Source organism: Gigantopelta aegis, chromosome 3 (assembly GCF_016097555.1).
Source record: "Gigantopelta aegis isolate Gae_Host chromosome 3, Gae_host_genome, whole genome shotgun sequence".
NCBI lineage: Eukaryota > Metazoa > Mollusca > Gastropoda > Neomphalida > Peltospiridae > Gigantopelta > Gigantopelta aegis.
In genome coordinates, this window is record NC_054701.1 from 4,665,890 (window position 1) to 4,684,229 (window position 18,340).

Genomic DNA, 18,340 nt, shown 5'->3' on the forward strand with positions numbered 1-18,340 from the left:
ATATATATATATTCACTTAAGTTCGTCTATGAACACGGAACCATATGTACCTGAGTACGAAACAACTGACGAATGTTCTTAGGCAATTTTATTTCACCACCATGTACACGAAAGTGATGTAGAGTTGTCTTTGTGTTTGAAAAATATATATCTTATTTCATTTGGCATTATCAGGTTTCGTAGACCGAGTACGGTACACTAAATAGTTTGTTTTTGAGCTAGATGTTTTAATACTGTTGGTTTAGGTAACCTGCTGTTTGATGACCAAGTATCCTATAAAAATACAAAACAATTAATATTTAATAGTCCTATATGACACAATGTCCTTATAATCTTAAAACCATTTCATTAAAACCCAATATCCATTGTTTATGCTAGTGTTAATGTTATTCATTTATTTATTCTTCTCTCTATCGATTTGTTTCGTTAATTTATACATTAATTCGTCACAAAACCATCTGCTTTGGCTCACCAATTACACATAATTACAAATACAAAACTAAAACGATCATCAGAACGCGAGATTTTAATGATCCTGCATATAAAAATTCGTCCCCGCTTATCGATCGTGGAAAGCGTAGTGCCGGTGCATGAATAATACGAGCAGTATTGGATTTTATCCAGTATTGTAAGCTATGTGCGGGAAACAACCTGGTTTGGAATTGTTTCTATCAAGCCGGTACATATAGGCCTGTAACGCCGAGTGCTGTCGTCTGCAATACTGGCCGTCTGCTAGTGTCGCCCATCGGATACGCCGAGGTGAAAGTTTTTGGCAGGATGGACGGATGCACGCGATGGGTTACCAAGGAATTCAGACCTGAAAATGCTGGATTCGGATACGAAAATCCGGCGGGTTTTGTATCGTCGCAGGTCAGTCCAAATGACAAGTTATTATTTTTTTTTTTATATCTCTATCTATAATAGTGATCGAGATAAACATAGTAGTTATTGGCGGAAAATGTACCAAGGAACAAATATCACAATTCGAGATCACGATGTTTGGCTATGTGTGTACCTATAATTATGTGTATACATGTATGTGTGTGTGTTCGTGCATGAGTTTGTGTGTGTATGCCTGTATGTGTGTATATTTGTGTGTATGTGTGTGTTGCCGCGCGCGTGTGTGTGTAAGTGTCTCTATTTGTGTGTGTCTATGTATGTGTGTGTGTATGTGTGCGCGCGCGTGCATATGTATGTTTGTATATTACATAATTGTAAAATTGCAGAATAATCATGTGTGTACCAAAGACATTTCGTATGTATGGAAACTAAACAATAAAAATGTAGGTAGTGCAAAAATATTCCAGTGTTTAAAAACTAGGGTCTGTTACTTAAAGACTTATTTTATTAATTTTAAACAGTAAAGAAAGCAAGAAATATATAGAATCGCAGCTGCTCACCACATCATGTGACGCGTCATTTATTATTTTAATAACACACATAAAGACTGTCATGATAAACTGATACCGTGGTATGGCTGACGTTTACTGCGATAGGAAAACCATTTGTATAATTAAACACGTCTGCAATGCTTGGTAAATTAAACTTGATAAGAAATGGAATCCCCGGTGTATAGTTAGTGCTGAAGTGATCACTGAACGTTGTCAGTTTGAGCTTTGTTAGTGTACCCATTGTGTTTTCTCGTTCTAACCCGTTCTAAAACTATTAAAAGAGACTTAACACAATTCTGTATACACTTATTAAATCACTCATTTAAGTTTTATAAACACATATATTATCTTGCCTTTTATTTCGTTGCATTGCTCTGCATTATCATCCCTTTCCCTGCCATGCCATGCTGTGCCTTGCATTGCCTTGCCTCGTCTTGCCTTGTCCTGCCGTTGTTTTGCCCTTGTCCTTGCCCTTGCCCTTGCCTTGTCTTGCCTTTGCCTTACCCTTGCCATTGCCCTTGCCCATTCCCTTTCCATTGCTTTGCATTGCCATTGCCCTTGCCTTTCCCTTGCCTTGCATTTCCCTTGCCCTTGCCTTACCTTACCTTGCCTTGCCCTTGCCATTGCCCTTGCCCCTGCCCTTGCCTTTCCCTTGCCTTGCATTTCCCTTGCCCTTGCCTTACATTACCTTGCCTTGCCCTTGCCCTTGCCCTTGCCCTTGCCCTTGCCCTTGCCCTTGCCCTTGCATTTGCCTTGCCTTGCCTTGCCTTGCCTTTCCTTTCCCTTGCCTTGCCATTGCCCTTGCCCTTGCCCTTGCCCTTGCCTTTCCCTTGCCTTTCCTTTCCCTTGCCTTGCCCTTGCCCTTGCCCTTGCCCTTGCCTTTGCCTTTGCCTTTGCTTGCCCTTGCCTTACCTTGCCTTTTATTGTATTGGATTGTTTAATAATTATTATTATATACATATTAACCAGACCAAGTGTTAAGATTACCAAATGTTGCACACCTAACAACTGTAGTTGAAAGTGTGTTCTATATGATCGGGCATGTGTTCCTGATCCTTCGGGTCTTTCCTGAAAATAACTTTGTTGGATATTAATACAAAAATAAGTCGTGGTCATCATCATCATTATCTTCATCACCTTCACCACCACCACCACCATCATCATCATAATCATCATCATCATCATCATCATCACTATCATTACCATCATCATGATCACCACTATCATCATCATCATCATCATCACCAACATCATTATCACCACTATCATCATCAACATTATCACCATCACCATCACCATATTCATCATATTCACCACCATCACCACCACCATAATCATCACTATCACCATGGCCATCATCACCACCACCACTATCATCATCATCACCATCATCACTATCATCATTGCCACCACTATCGCTGTCATCATCATCATCATCATCACGATCAACATCATCATCATCATCATCACGATCATCACCATCACGATCATGGGTTATCTACGACAGACGTGAGATCAGTCTGCTAACTGCAGACAGCGATGTAGAACAGGCTGAACACTTTGTATTCAGATTGCTTGGCACTTCGACTTAACGTGACGCCCGTTTGGTGTGACCAGATTTCACAAGACATCTAGAACGAGGGTTAGTAGTTCTTGTGTTTAAAACATCGTTGTGGTTTAGCGTTCCACGGTGTTTAGTGTGTATAGTACAGTTGAGGGTGGAGGCCAATATTGGACTGTGACTTTGCACCAGGGCCTATCCTGGGTGTGCCACCATTATACAGTGTTTTGGACTAACAGAGACATTTTAACAACTAAAATTACTAGTACACGTTACATACATTTTCTTGTTCAAAATACCAATGTCTGTATGTTCAGAGTGTTTCTAGTCGTCCTAATGTTTGTAGTAGCTGAAACTTAAATTATCTACTCATTCATATATATATATATATATATATATATATATATATATATATATATATATATATATATATATATATACGTACGACATTACTGAGCCGTAAAATCTAGTCTCGGCTTCTAGAAACATTCAGGCGACCAGAAACATTTGGATATACAAACACATGTAATAGTTTAGTCAGTAAAACGGCTGTGTTGGTTGGAAATGTGTTACAATAGCAGCTGTCTCTTTAAGAGTATCTCTGGCGCAAACAAAGGTCTTGGTCGTGTCATAAAACTTTATTAAAAGTGAGGTCTCGAAGATATAAACTTCAGCTTGGTTTCATGCTGTAATGTCCAACACGAAACGACCGATAACTGGATTCGTATCGAGGTGTTGCTAAACAGTCTGGGCACCTGACAACCGACAGTTGATGACGGTGATTACAGTGTGTCCTCGTGAATTACGATCAGGTGCTTCGTCTGTACTGGAATAGCTACTCTCCAGGACAATATTATTTCCTCCTTACCTTGGATTTAAGAGGAATATCACTTATCAGTTCTATAAATACTTGTAGATTCCTTAATATCAAAACAAAGTGTTCAGTTGTGGGGGTGGGACTGCATTCGAGTAGTACCGTCATGAAATCAATTGAGTCTCTCTCTCTCTCTCTCTCTCTCTCTCTCTCTCTCTCTCTCTCTCTCTCTCTCTCTCTCTCTCTCTCTCTCTCTCTGTGTGTGTGTGTGTGCGTGTGCGTGCGTGCGTGCGAGTCTGTGTGTGAGAGAAGATACAGCACTAACAAGCCTCGTCCGTCTATTTCCTTCTGAGCCTATGAAAACACCTCCAGTATTACTTTAATTTCATTTCGGTCCCTCGCTGATCCGCTTCGATAGCTGAGCATATGTCAGCGGAACAGCGTTGTTGGGTTTTCGCCTACGTTTTCGCCCACACCGAGACTTGTTCACTGCTTTCTGCTCGACAAGAGTGATTGTGTAAAATGCCCCCACAATCCAGCTGTCATTTGCGATGGAGATTCTCGGATCAGGACATTGAAGACCTAATTGCGTCCTTCAAATGCGGCGGAACTGAGTCCTTCGGTGCGCTTAACGTTGGAGTATCGTCTCGCTGGCTAGTTTGACGGACGCGACCTCCATCTGTGAGCAGATTTAACCTCTATGAGCCTATCTCGGCGTTTACGGATAATGGCATTTGCGATTTAAACACGTTATACATATAATTCACGATATGCTATCAACAAGGGTCATGGCATAGTGAATCCAGTGGTGATTATGTTGTAAATGAGAGCTTTTGTTTTTATCAGTCGGGGGAGGAATTTCATTTCATTCATTCCAACTTATTTTCGTACTTATATCCAATTAAGGTACAATCACGTTGTCCTGGGCACTCACCTCATCTATCTCGGCTGTCTGTCCAGGACAGTGGGTTATTTGTTAGTGAGGGAGAAGAGGGTGTAGTGGTCTTACACCTTCCCACTGATTCGTTAAAACTCGCTCTGGGTGGGAGTTGGTACCTGACTGCGAACCCAGTACCTATCAGCCGTATGTCCGATGGTTTAACCACGACACCACCAAGGCCGGTAAGGAGGGGGTGGGTTGTAACAATAGCTTTATTAATTCGATCACCAGTGGGGTCAGGAAGCAGTGGCGTGTTCAGGATGGCACCTGTTCGCATCGCATCCTATCTTATTAACGTTGGGCAAAAAAGCTAGTTCAGGGAGCGATCGCGAACGCTAGGCCTCCTGAATGTTGATTGGAGCGCCCCATGGCGACGCTCGATAGACTGGTTTTTTTTGCGCTAAATAGTAATTGAACGAGGCAGGTCGGGTAGCAGTCACGTCAATTCTTGTTTACAGAACGCTACCTAGACAGTATGGCGAGGTACAAAGTTAAAGTTTGTTTTGTTTAACTAGAACACACTGATTTGTTAATCATTGACTACTGGACGTCAAACATTTGGTAATTATGACGAAGTCTTAGAGATGAAACCCATTACATGCTTCCATTAGTAGCAAGGTGTTTTTATATGCACCACCCCACAGACAGGATAGCACATATACTACGGTCTTTGATATGCCAGTTAAACAATAAACAAAATAGTCCAAATGAGTCCACCAACGAAGATCGATGCTAGACAGACAGCGTTTCAAACCAGCGCGTTACCAATGGGCTAAGTTGCGCCCTTGACGAGGTATAATACCTGAAAACGTAGTGGTGACATGTTACCCAACTTATCCAGACCCTAGGGCGTCCAATGCTTACCAAATAATCTCGGTTCATTGTCCAATGTAATATAATAATATTTATGTTACAAGTTATTTATTACCCATGGCTACAGTGATAACTCGAGGAAATATTTTGGTAACGTATTATTCCATTGTGTGAACTGGCGTTTACCGTTTGGTCGACTAGATGATAACGGATGAATGAATCATTCATCTTGTCCTTTATAGGTTTTATATGATTTTAGTTGTCAGTTGATGTTTACTATCTGTATAAAAGTATTTAATTTTAAATTAGGTATTTTAATTTTTAAACCTAATCTGTTTTAATCTCCCTGGATCTACCTGTTGACTTGAAGTTATTACTAACCCTGACAACCTTTCTACAAACTGCTGCTGAAATGGCAATTTTGGGCATAAGGACTGGAATGGAGACCAAATATATATTTTTGGTTTTGGATGCCCGTTCTACTTGTGTCTAATTCATTTTATATTTAGGCCCCACGCAAACAATTGTTTTGTTGGGTTTTCTAATTGTAAATTTAGTTATTAAGATACATTAAACAAATCTTTCTCTTCTAAATTCAAATTGTAAATTCCATAGCCTTATTATCCCCCCCCCCCCCCCCCCCCCCCCCACACACACACACATACACACACACCCCGTGTTGGACGCATCCACCGGGGAATCTTGGAGAATGTGCCCAAGACAGTCGCGCTTTAACCTTCAGTGGATGTAAACATGAGTGAAATGGTTGATTGACTGATTGAATCATTCATCACCCGCCTCTTGCCAGCAATATGGTCTTGTCTTGGACAAAGTTCCAGGAATGAGTCCCAAGCTAACGTGATTGAACCTTCTCGGAATCGGTGGATGTAAAGATGTAAAGATGTGTCATATCGTTTGATTGGGTAATGTGGAAAATTTTGAACAATCCGCATTTCATTTCTTAGAGCACGTGTGTCAAAATTAACAGTTTGTTTATGTGTTTACATTACTAGAATAATATTAAGGAAAATTACAACATTAAAAACACTTTTATAAACATGTCCACGTAACACAATATATTTGTGTATATGTCATGTGATTATGTGCGTTTATGTATGTATGTACGTTTACGTATGTATGTATGTATGTATGTATGTATGTTAGAGCTGGACGGTATTGAAATTTCAGCTTCGGTATCTGTGTCGGTAGTTTTGGGGTAACTGACCTCGGTATCGGTACGGTATTCAGTAATAACACAATACCAGATACCTTTATCGAGCGGTATTTCTGGTATACTCGGCTTTAAATGCATGCCTGAGTTTAGTCTTACCCGCTAATTTCATCTAAATAAAATTAAATTCCGTACACAAGTCTCTCATCTGATTTACACCCAACCCATTTTGCTTTCCTCAGATATATTGTTAGTGCTTTACTAAATGGCACGAAACATTTTTCAATACCAAAACTTCTGTATTTTGAAATTTGCTCGGTACGGTAAATCGGTATTGACATGATACCCATACGGAACGGTATATACTGTATACCGCCCAGCTCTAATGTATGTATGTTTATCTGCGTGTCATGGATTTTTCCAGCGGGTAAAATGGGTAAAAATGCGTACTGATCCATACCCTAACATTTTCAGATATAATATTTTTTTACAAGATAAAAAGCTGTTTGACCTTAAACCTAATTTATTACAAAAACACAAACAGCGTGACATCAGAGTATTTATTGTACTTTATATACATACATTATGACATTGTTGAAATTATTTTTAAATGACCATAACTTTGGCACGAGTGCGGGTACGCTTCGCGGCTTATCGAAGGCGTACCCTAGAATGCATCTCGGGCAGAAATACTGTTTGTGCGTGCGTGCGTGCGTGCGTGCGATCCTGTATTTGTATGTATTCCAGTTCTTTTCAGTTTAACTGATAGTGTGTTCGACACAGCCGTTGCGTGTTCAGTTTGTAGTACAAATAAAACATTTTCTCCGTATTATAAAGTGTGACAAATAGAATCGATTGAACCACTGAACACGTGCTAGGTTTCTTTCAAGACAGTAGCGACATTTGGACTATTAAAGAGTTGCCATCATAGTACGATCTAAGGAAAAGAACAGTCATACATAACCTGTGATGGTCTTTAATTGTACCAGATGTGTGCAGCAGTGGTTGGAACGAGAATTAAACCAGTGTCATTTGAATAGATAACGGCTTAGAATTAGTCGTGGAATAAGCTTGATAAAGTAATGGCTTCTATCCTGTCTGTCACAATGTTTGTGTTATATGTGGCTTATGTCACGAATCGTTATTATATATCACGCCGTTATTACGGCTCTTTATCTAGTTTAGGAAAACAGGAGCTAGAGGGTTCGTCGTCAAAAGAAACCGCGATCTTAACAGGGGCAAAGTTCGGCCCGCGGGTACCAACGAGTGAAATACCAGTGCTCCACGACTGGCATGTTACAGGATGTCCTACTATAGGAAAACCCATATAAAATAATCTTGCTGCTTGTAGGCACATTCATGTCATTTCAACTTATTTTAAGGTTCAAGCACGCTGTCCTGGGCACACACATCAGCTATCTGTGTTGTCTGTCCAGGACAGTGGGTTAGATGTTAGTGGCTAGTGAGAGATATGAGAGTGTCGTGGTCTTACACCTACCCATTGAGTCGTTAAAACTCGGTCTGGGTGGGAGCCGGTACCGAGCTGCGAACCCTGTAGGTACAAATAACACGGCATCTGTGGCTTTATGTTGTGTAATCAATATAATACAATACTCCACAAAGGTGTTGCTGCAAACAGTGCATGTCCATTTGTGACGGAACATGCTCTTACTTTTGTTTTCGCCTGTGGCGATATTAATTGTGTTAGAGGGCCGTGTGCAGTTCCAATATGCACTTAGCCCAGGTGGGCACTTCCGCGCGACCGTGCATCCCTATATGCACTTAGTCCAGGTGTGGAGACCATGTGGCCAGTAGTTACGTAATACCTTTGCGAGTACGGTTTCGACGACCGTGATTTTGGCGACTAGGCGTTAGTAAGTCTGGCGATCTAAGAAAAATATGCCGGCGTGGTCGCTGTGAAAATATCACTTGATAGGGGGAGGACCGCGTTGTACCCCCAGGCAATATTCGGTTTTATAATAAATAGCTAGGGTTTTAGAGATATCAGGTTTCTGTCTTGGATGACAGAGCTTGCTCCGCAAGCATTTGCGCCCACGACAGGCGTGCGCTACAACAGCTTGCTCTGAATGTGCACGTTAAACCCTATGACATGACATGACTTGAGATATCAGGGAGAAACATATTGGAAGGCTTCCAGGGAACGTTAGTCCGTTTGGACTTGGTAAATATCATTTCTGCTCTGTTGTATAACCTTGATGTGATTGATGTGACTTTAAATATTTTAATACTGTATTATACCAATATTATTTAGACGGTGCTGCCGGTCATTTGACGCAGTATACTGTAGGCTCGCTGTTCTAAATAATTATTAAGGCTTAGCCAGTCATCCTAGAGGACCTAGGTAAACTGTAGGTTATTGTCTTTATTGTGATAGGTACCAGTATTAATTACACAAGTATTAGTATTACACAAACATTTTAACTGTATTCTGTCTACAGGCTATTTCCCCGAAGTATGGTCTTCGTCTATCATAGTGCCTATTTTTAGAAAAGGAAACTCTAGTGACCCGAATAACTATCGTGGTATCAGTCTTGTTAGTAACCTTGGGAAACTCTTTACAACTATACTAAATCGTAGATTGCTGTCATGGTCTGCTAAATATGACATTGTCACTGACGCTCAATTCGGATTCCAGCCAGCACGAGGAACAGCCGATGCAATTTTTGCATTACATTCTATTATCACTAAGACTCTGTCTACTAAAAAAAGGTTATACTGTGCTTTCGTGGACTTTAAAAAAGCTTTTGATTATATTGACCGACAGAAATTATGGTGTAAACTTGCTAAAGTTGGTATCAAAGGAAAACTTGCATCAGTTATTCGTTCGCTTTACCGTAATGTCCAGAGCTGTGTAACCGTAAATGGTCAACAAACAGAATATTTCCCAAACAACCTTGGCTTAATGCAAGGTGAAATATTGTCACCGATTTTTGGTCGCATTATATGTCAATGACTTTGAGATGAACTTTATTGAAAAAGATTGTATATCTTATGACTGTAGAGACCTAAACTTATTTCTATTAATGTATGCAGATGATTTAGTGCTTTTTTCGGAGTCTGTCAGCGGCTTACAGAACATGTTAGATTCTTTACTAGATTATTCAAAACAATGGAGAATGGAAGTTAATATTGAAAAAATTAAATTAATGGTTTTTAGAAACGGTGGGAAACTCAGAATAACAGAGAAGTGGTTTTACGAGGGTAAAATTATAGAAATTGTTTATAAATTTTGTTATCTAGGATTTATTTTTTACTATAACAACAAATTCACAACTGCTGAAAAACATTTAGCGGATCAAGGCAAAAAGGTGTTGTTTGCATTATTGGCTAAAACGAAACCTTTATATCTGAATAATGCAATACTTTTATCGTTGTTTGATAGCTATATTACCAGTATTATTAGTTATGCGTCAGAAGTGTGGGGCTTTCACAAAGGAAACTTTGTCGAAAGAGTCCACCTCGATTTCTGCAAAAGACTACTTGGAGTCAAACGGTCAACCAATAATTCTATGATTTATGCAGAACTCGGTCGAGTCCCACTACGAAATATTAGATTATTTAATATGATAAAATATTGGTGTAAAATCCTGAAAACAGACAACTGCATTCTAAAGAACTGCTATCGTCACTTATACGACTGTGTCGAACTTCATAACGAACATAACTGGGCTTATCAGGTTAAAAGTGTACTTAACACGCTTGGATTTGGAGACATATTGATTAAACAACAACTAGAAACCACTTTCTTGCCAGTTATTAAGCAAAGATTGTTAGATCAAGCGAAGCAAGTTATTAGAGGCCAGATATGTGCGTCTCCAAAAGGTATCTATTATAAATATTTTATTGAAATGTTCTGTTTACAGTATTACTTATGTAAATATATACCTACCCATTTTAGAAAATGTATTAGTAAATTCCGCCTATCAGCTCACAATCTCGCCATCGAAACTGGCAGATATCAAAATGTAGATAATCCAAAAAGAGTGTGTTTCATTTGTACCGACGATACTGAAGATGAATATCATTTTGTACTAATTTGTCCACTATATAATCGGTTAAGAACATTGTATATCAAACAATATTTTTGGAAAAATCCATCTGTATTTAAATACATTCAACTATTTAACTCCCATAATACTAAGCAGTTTTGCAACCTAGGCAAATATTTATTCCATGCAACAAAACTGAGAAATAATTTTATTTAATATCAGTTCTATGCATTCTCATGTTAGAATTCTTATTGATATATCTATTTATGTATATACTTATTTCTATGTGATTCTACAACGTATACTGCACGTATACTATCACAGTTCACCTGTGTACTGTAATGTTATATTGTTATAATTATGTACTTATGAGCTAAACTGCTTAAGGTCAATAAACAAATACAAATAATTCTGTGTTACAAGGTTACTGAATGTGTAGTTAAGGGTTAATTAAAAATTAACCAGTTAGGAATAGAGTTGTAATTCCTTTATTACTTAAGTTCCCCTGGAAGCGTTTCTCAATTATCACACGTGTGAGTGTTGTGTCACGGTGAAGTGATTAGCATATTGTGTAAACTAGACACCTAGAGATTAAGTAATTAAGTGATCAGTTCTGGGTTGTTATTATTTGTTGTTGTTAATTAACTACTGCGGCAGTACATTTGTCCGCGTAGGTTAATACAGATTCCAAAGTGTATTGTGTTTTTGTTGTGTTTTCTAGTGAACTAAACGTGCTATAATAATATGTACTTTATATAAGATCTTATCTCTGATTATACCTAGACGAGCCACGCGGGTATAACTGCCTGTTACAGAGAGATCTAATAGATATACAGTTAGGAGAGATATTTGGATAATCGTGTGTTTCATTCAGTTACGGGTATTATAGGATCCCCGTGACAGGAGTGAAAATTGGGGCGCTCGTCCCGGATCTGAAACGGGACATGCATATTTAAAAAAGTATTGTTTGTAAATGGGGGCTTTATAAATTATTTTTACAAATTAACTAGAAGTAGCAACGTTGTTCACTAGAAAATTAATTAATAATAAGTGCGTCATATCTAAACATGGATAAGAATTTGCTGGATAGGCCTACGCTCAGTGTAGTGGAGATTAAGCGAGCACGTAAGGCCGAATTAGTTAAAATCGCGGGTGAGCGAGAAATTGATTTAACATCAGCTAAAACCTTAGGTGATATAAAGACAATTATTATCCAGGAAGTTTTTGGTGATAGGCCTGTTATGGAAGACAGTGAGATTGTTCCAGAGATAGAGATAAATGAGTTAAGTGTGGAACAACAATTAGCTTTTAAAAAACTTGAGTACGAAAGAAAAGAACGTACATTAGATAGAGAGAGAGAGAGAGAAAGAGAAGAGAGGGATAGAGAGAAAGAAGATAGAGAGAGAGAGAGAGAGAGAGAGAGAGAGAGAGAGAGAGAGAGAGAGAGAGAGAGAGAGAGAGAGAGAGAGAGAGAGAGAAGAAAGGGATAGAGAAGAGAAAGATAGGGATAGAGAATTCCAGTTAGCAAAATTAAAAGTGGAACATGAGTTAAAATTGAATACTGAAGAAGTTAGACGAGAAGAAGGAAATGGGTTTAACATGTCGGAGGCTTATAGATCAGTGCCTGTATTTGATGACCAGGAGTTAGATATGTTCTTCCAACTTTTTGAACGGGCCTCTAAGCAGCTAAATTGATCGCAGTCTAAGTGGACATTGTTAGCCGTGTCTAAGTTTAAGGGGAAGGCTAGTGTAGCTTATAATTCAATGAGTGATGAGCGAGCAAGTCAGTACGACCTAGTTAAGGCGGCAGTGTTGAGGGCGTATGAGGATTATCGTTTACAGTATAGCGAGTTGAGAAAAACGCAGGGTCAGTCTTATAGTGAGTTTGTGGCTAAGAAGGCAGGGATGTTTGATAAATGGGTGGTTTCTCATCAGGTAGAGTCATATACCGAGTTACGGGAGTTGTTGATCTTACAGGACATTAAGAATGGATTACCAGTTAGCTTACGTATTCATTTAGAAGATCGTGATATCAAACAAATAGAGGAGGCAGGCATAGTGGCAGATGACTACGTGTTAATACACAAAGCTCAGGCAGTACAGCGTAGCTCTATACAACAGGGTGATAAGAAGAAATTTCAGCCAGGTTTTTCCCGGGAAAGTAACTATCGGGGAGAGTCATCTAGTTGGTCAGCTAGTCAGGCAAGGAATGCACCTGGTGGGCAAAGTAAGGATAGGCCTGCATTATCAGCCAATGCACGAACTTTTCGTCCACATTGCAGTTATTGTAAAAAGGATAACCATCTTGTCGGGGACTGTTTTAAAAGGAAACGCGATAATGCGCAAGTGGTCGGTTTAGTGAGGTCAGCTCCGTTAGCGAGAGAGTTAATGGTTAGTCCCACGGCAGAGAAAGTAAACCCGTATGTGTCCCCTGGTATGGTTTGTGATGTGAAACAAGAATTGAGTCCTAAGGCAATATCAATCTATCGAGATACCGGGTGTAGTCAGCCGTTGATAACGTCAGAGTGTTTAGCTGGTATTGAGAATTCAGATACAGGACGTAGTTTGGCTTTAACCTCAGTTACTGGAGAAAATATGGTTGTCCGGTTGCATAACGTTTTCTTGTGTTCGAAGTTTGTGACGGGACCAGTCATTATGGGTGTTGTGAAGGACTTGTCTGTTGAAAACATAGGAGTTTTGTTGGGTAACGATTTGACTAGTCAGTGTTGTCAGCCGAAATCTGACCAATTGTTAATTAAAGACAGCCCTTTACCAATAGAAGAGTGTGAGGTTGATGAGATTAGATATCCTGCGTGTGTAAAGACTAGGCCTATCGCCAGAAGCGTAACACGAGACCCAGAGGATATTTGTGATTTGTCTGATACGTGTGTGAGCCATGAAATTGGAGTGGATGATGTTATCAGTAAAATGGTAGATAAGTCAACTGACGAACTAAATGTGGTGGAACCTGTTGATCTCCCGCAGAGGGGAAATGAACCAGTTGTGTTTGGTAGAGGGGACTTACCTTGTAATAGACAAGAGTTAGTTCTCGAGCAGGGAGCTCATCCAAATTTGTTGGCAGCTCGCACTACATTGTTAACTGAGAGAGTATTAATGAATAATAGAGTTAGAGATAGGAGGTTGCCGGCGACCGAACTAGCTAGGAAGCATCTGAGCTATGCTCAGAGCAAAATCAAATCAGTGTTTGATAGGAAGACTAAGAGTCGGGAATTTAAACCAGGGGATAAGGTGCTGCTGTACCTTCCCATTAAACGGGGTTCTGTGCAGAACAGGTATTTCGGGCCCTATGTTGTACACAAACGGGTTAATGAGACAGGGTATGTGATAAACACTCCCGATAGGGTTAGGAAAAGTAGGTATTGTCACATCAATTTGCTAAAAGGTTATTTTGACAGACTGCCGATAGTTCCAGTGCTACCTGTCCAAATTGAGAGTCACTCAATTTCCTGTGATGACGTCAAGACTGCAGAGGTCAAATTAACCAGCAGCCAGATTCTAGCAGACTTGAGCCCCCAGCGAGCAAAGCTGACTACATTGATACAAGACAATGTTTCCATTTGTCAGAACCTTCCAACGGTTACCAGTACCTTAAGCCAGGATGAGCGCTTGGAACCCAAATCTACACCGATTCGACAGCATGCCTATCGGAGAAAACCTGGAAAACGTGCAACACTGAAAAAGAAGGAAACGAAGTTCCAGTGGTCAGATGAATGCGAGAAGTCATTCAACCGTCTCAAGCAGATGCGCTCCTCATCTCCCGTGATGGCAGCACCAGACTACCGAATGCTGTTCAAGCTAGCTGTGGATGCCAGTGACGTGGGAGCTGGAGCTGTGCTGTTCCAAGAAGACGAAAATGGACTGGACCATCCTGTAAGTTTCTTCTCCAAAAAGTTTGACAAACACCAGGTGAACTATTCCACTATAGAGAAGGAAGCTTTGGCCATGGTACAAGCTCTGAAGCATTTTCAGATCTACGTGAAATCGGCAGTGCACCAAGTGGTGGTCTTTACTGATCATAATCCGCTCACTTTCATTCACAGAATGAAAGCCACCAACCAGAGAGTTTTGAGATGGAGTCTTCTTCTGCAGGAATTCCCAATTACCATTGAACATATCAAGGGCACTTCTAATGTAATCGTTGATGCCCTGTCCCGAAGTTGAACGTTATGATAATGTGTTGACATTCTTGACTTCTGTTTTGTTTTTATATATTTTATTTGTATACCAGGGACTCAGAGACTCAGTGTGATTACTGGTAGTCACCTTATTATTACATGTGTTATAAATGCCCGGATGCGTCGATTAACGCACCTTTTGTTTAAATGTAGTATATTTCCCTATTCCTAGAGTAGAGGAAATATCCTTTTTGAGGTGGGGGTGTGTGACGGAACATGCTCTTAATTTTGTTTTCGCCTGTGGCGATATTAATTGTGTTAGAGGGCCGTGTGTAGTTCCAATATGCACTTAGTCCAGGTGGGCACTTTGTTACGTAATACCTTCGCGCGACCGTGCATCCCAATATGCACTTAGGCCAGGTGTGGAGGACATGTGGCCAGTAGTTACGTAATACCTCTGCGAGTGCGGTTTCGACGACCGTGATTTTGGCGACTAGGCGTCAGTAAGTCTGGCGATCTAAGAAAAATATGCCGGCGTGGTCGCTGTGGTAATATCACTTGATAGGGGGAGGACCGCGTTGTACCCCCAGGCAATATTCGGATTTTTTATAATAAATAGCTAGGGTTTTAGAGATATCAGGGAGAAACATATTGGAAGGCTTCCTGGGAACGTTAGTCCGTTTGGACTTGGTAAATATCATTTCTGCTCTGTTGTATAACCTTGATGTGATTGATGTGACTTTAAATATTTTAATACTGTATTATACCAATATTATTTAGACGGTGCTGCCGGTCATCTGACGCAGTATACTGTAGGCTCACTGTTCTAAATAATTATTAAGGCTTAGCCAGTCATCCTAAAGGATCTAGGTAAACTGTAGGTTATTGTCTTTATTGTGATAGGTACCAGTATTAATTCTGTGTTACAAGGTTACTGAATGAGTAGTTAAGGGTTAATTAAAAATTAACCAGTTAGGAATAGAGTTGTAATTACTTTATTACTTAAGTTCCCCTGGAAGCGTTTCTCAATTATCACACGTGTTGGTGTTGTGTCACAGTGAAGTGACTAGCATATTGTGTAAACTAGACACCTAGAGATTAACTAATTAAGTGATCAGTTCTGGGTTGTTATTATTTGTTGTTGTTAATTAACTACTGCGGCAGTACATTTGTCCGCGTAGGTTAATACAGATTCCAAAGTGTATTGTGTTTTTGTTGTGTTTTCTAGTGAACTAAACGTGCTATAATAATATATACTTTATATAAGATCTTATCTCTGATTATACCTAGACGAGCCACGCGGGTATAACTGCCTGTTACAGAGAGATCTAATAGATATACAGTTAGGAGAGATATTTGGATAATCGTGTGTTTCATTCAGTTACGGGTATTATAGGATCCCCGTGACACCATTCTAACTTTATAAATACTTGCGGAGCGGGATGTAGCCAGTGGTAAAATGTTTTAAAATGAGTTGTTCTTTATGTAAATGTAATTTGTATACTAGTAGTGCTGTTGAAAGGTGGGAACATGTGTTAGGTTATTTCACGCATGGGTAGTAAAATAAAATGTGGAAGACGTTATACGTTTATTATATTTATTACACACCAGTGTAAGTTATTGCTCATGTCATAACAATCACTCAATATCGAATCAGTGTAATATTGGCGTGACATGAGCACTTGCTGACCCATTTCGTAGGAAAATAACGTGTAATAGGTCTCGACATCTGCTTACTTCTGCGTTGTGGCTTGTTTGCAGTTGGTTTGTAATAAATAAAATATTAAACGAGCTTGCCTGTCATACCATTTGTATGAAACCCGTGAACAGTGTTGGTATCTGACTCGCTTCCGCTCGTCAGATACCAAACCTGTTCACTCATTTCATAAAAATGGTATGATAGGCAAGCTCGTTCAGTATTCTATATATATCGCATACCTACCTGATATTTATGTTACTAGTCAAACCACTAGTCAAACCTACTGCATTTCGCCTACGTAGTAAAATACCGCAATCGCTATTGTCACCGAGTTTAGCATAGCCTTGTTCTACGACGTAGTGTGGTAAAGTGCTCGCCTTATTGCCGTCGCTTTAGGATCGATCCTCGTCGGTGGGCCCATTGGGTTATTTCTCGCTCCAGCTAGTGCACCACGACCGGTATATCAAAGGCCGTAGTATGTGCTGTCCTGTCTGTGGGGTAGTGCATATAAAACATCCCTTGCTACTAATGGAAACATGTAGTGGGTTTCCTCTCTAAAACAATATGTCACAATTACCAAATGTTTGATATCCAATAGTCGATGATTAGTAAATCAATGATCTCTAGTGAGTATCGTTAAGCAAAATAAATTTTCTTTTACAGTTTCAACATTCATCGTTAGAAATAAATAGATAAAATAAATAAATAAATTCAAAATGCAAGAAAACAATACACCCAAAGAAAAAAAGAAAAAAGAAAAAAAAAGTTTAAAACTAGAAGGCAATAGTGTTTTTGGTGGGTTTGTTGTTGTTCGCAACAAACGACGGAATGTCTTTACAGTAACATCGTTAAGAAAGAGAATTTCCCTAAGAATACTTTAAAGTCAAAATTTTACGACTTCATTCCTTTAATACGTCTAAATGGGTATGGACATTTTAACACCTTCCTCCTATACACCCACCCCCACTCCCACCCCCACCCCCCGTCTCCAACTTTTGTGACGCTGATACCATCCATCTTTTCTAAAATTATAACATTCTTTAATATCTTCATTGTAAAATTAGGTAACATTTTACCTAAAATTTGGTAAGGTTCTTACCAGCATAATATAGTTCGTCCCATCCTCCTATAAAAATTGTTTAAAAATAATTTCACTTTGTTTTGACGTAAGAAGAAAAATAAAAGTGTCTTGGAAATAACAAAAAAAAAAAAAACTATTTTTGTGTTTAATTTTTAAAAAACCCAATCGGCTCAGAAATAAATAACATGTAATAAATTCCATAGTATAAAATATGAAAAAAGGTATTCCCTATGGAACGGACTATAGGTTTTCATGTGCTTGTTGTTGTTTAAAAATTACTTTCTTGTCATTTTGTTTTCCATTATTTAAAGTATTTTTAGACAGATTTAATTTTGTTGGTTATTTTGTTTACATTACTTTACTACGTAAGATGTAAGTAAGTTTCGCAAACAAACAGGTGGGCGTACGTTTGAATTGGCCGTCCCAATAGCTGAACATCTATGAGCTCAAGTCCCGGCGTATGTGCAGGGATTATGGGACAACTTTTCTTGAGCGGGAGGGGGGGGGGGGGGGGGGGGGGGGTCCGACGCCTGAAACTCTCCGCCCCCAACCCCTACCACACCCCCACACATCCGCCTTGAACACGCGCCTGGTATTACATCAAAGCAAAAACAGTGATTGTGTGAAGAAAATCATTAAAGCACTTGATTCGATTAGTTTCTCGAGCACACTGACTGACTTGTCTGATAAATCGAATCACGTATCTACCACACGAGGACGAGAT

General features: G+C 39.5%; 1 protein-coding gene across 1 annotated transcript in view; it reads left to right on the forward strand.

Moving 5' to 3' along the window:
• Nucleotides 1–646: 646 nt before the first annotated feature.
• The window catches only part of LOC121367419 (protein rolling stone-like), a 77,542-nt gene continuing 59,848 nt past the window's right edge, over nucleotides 647–18,340 (forward strand). The window contains exon 1 of the mRNA XM_041491574.1: nucleotides 647–870. Within this exon, the coding sequence (XP_041347508.1) occupies nucleotides 778–870 (93 nt within the window). The 5' untranslated portion in view covers nucleotides 647–777. The remainder of the gene's footprint in view (nucleotides 871–18,340) is intronic.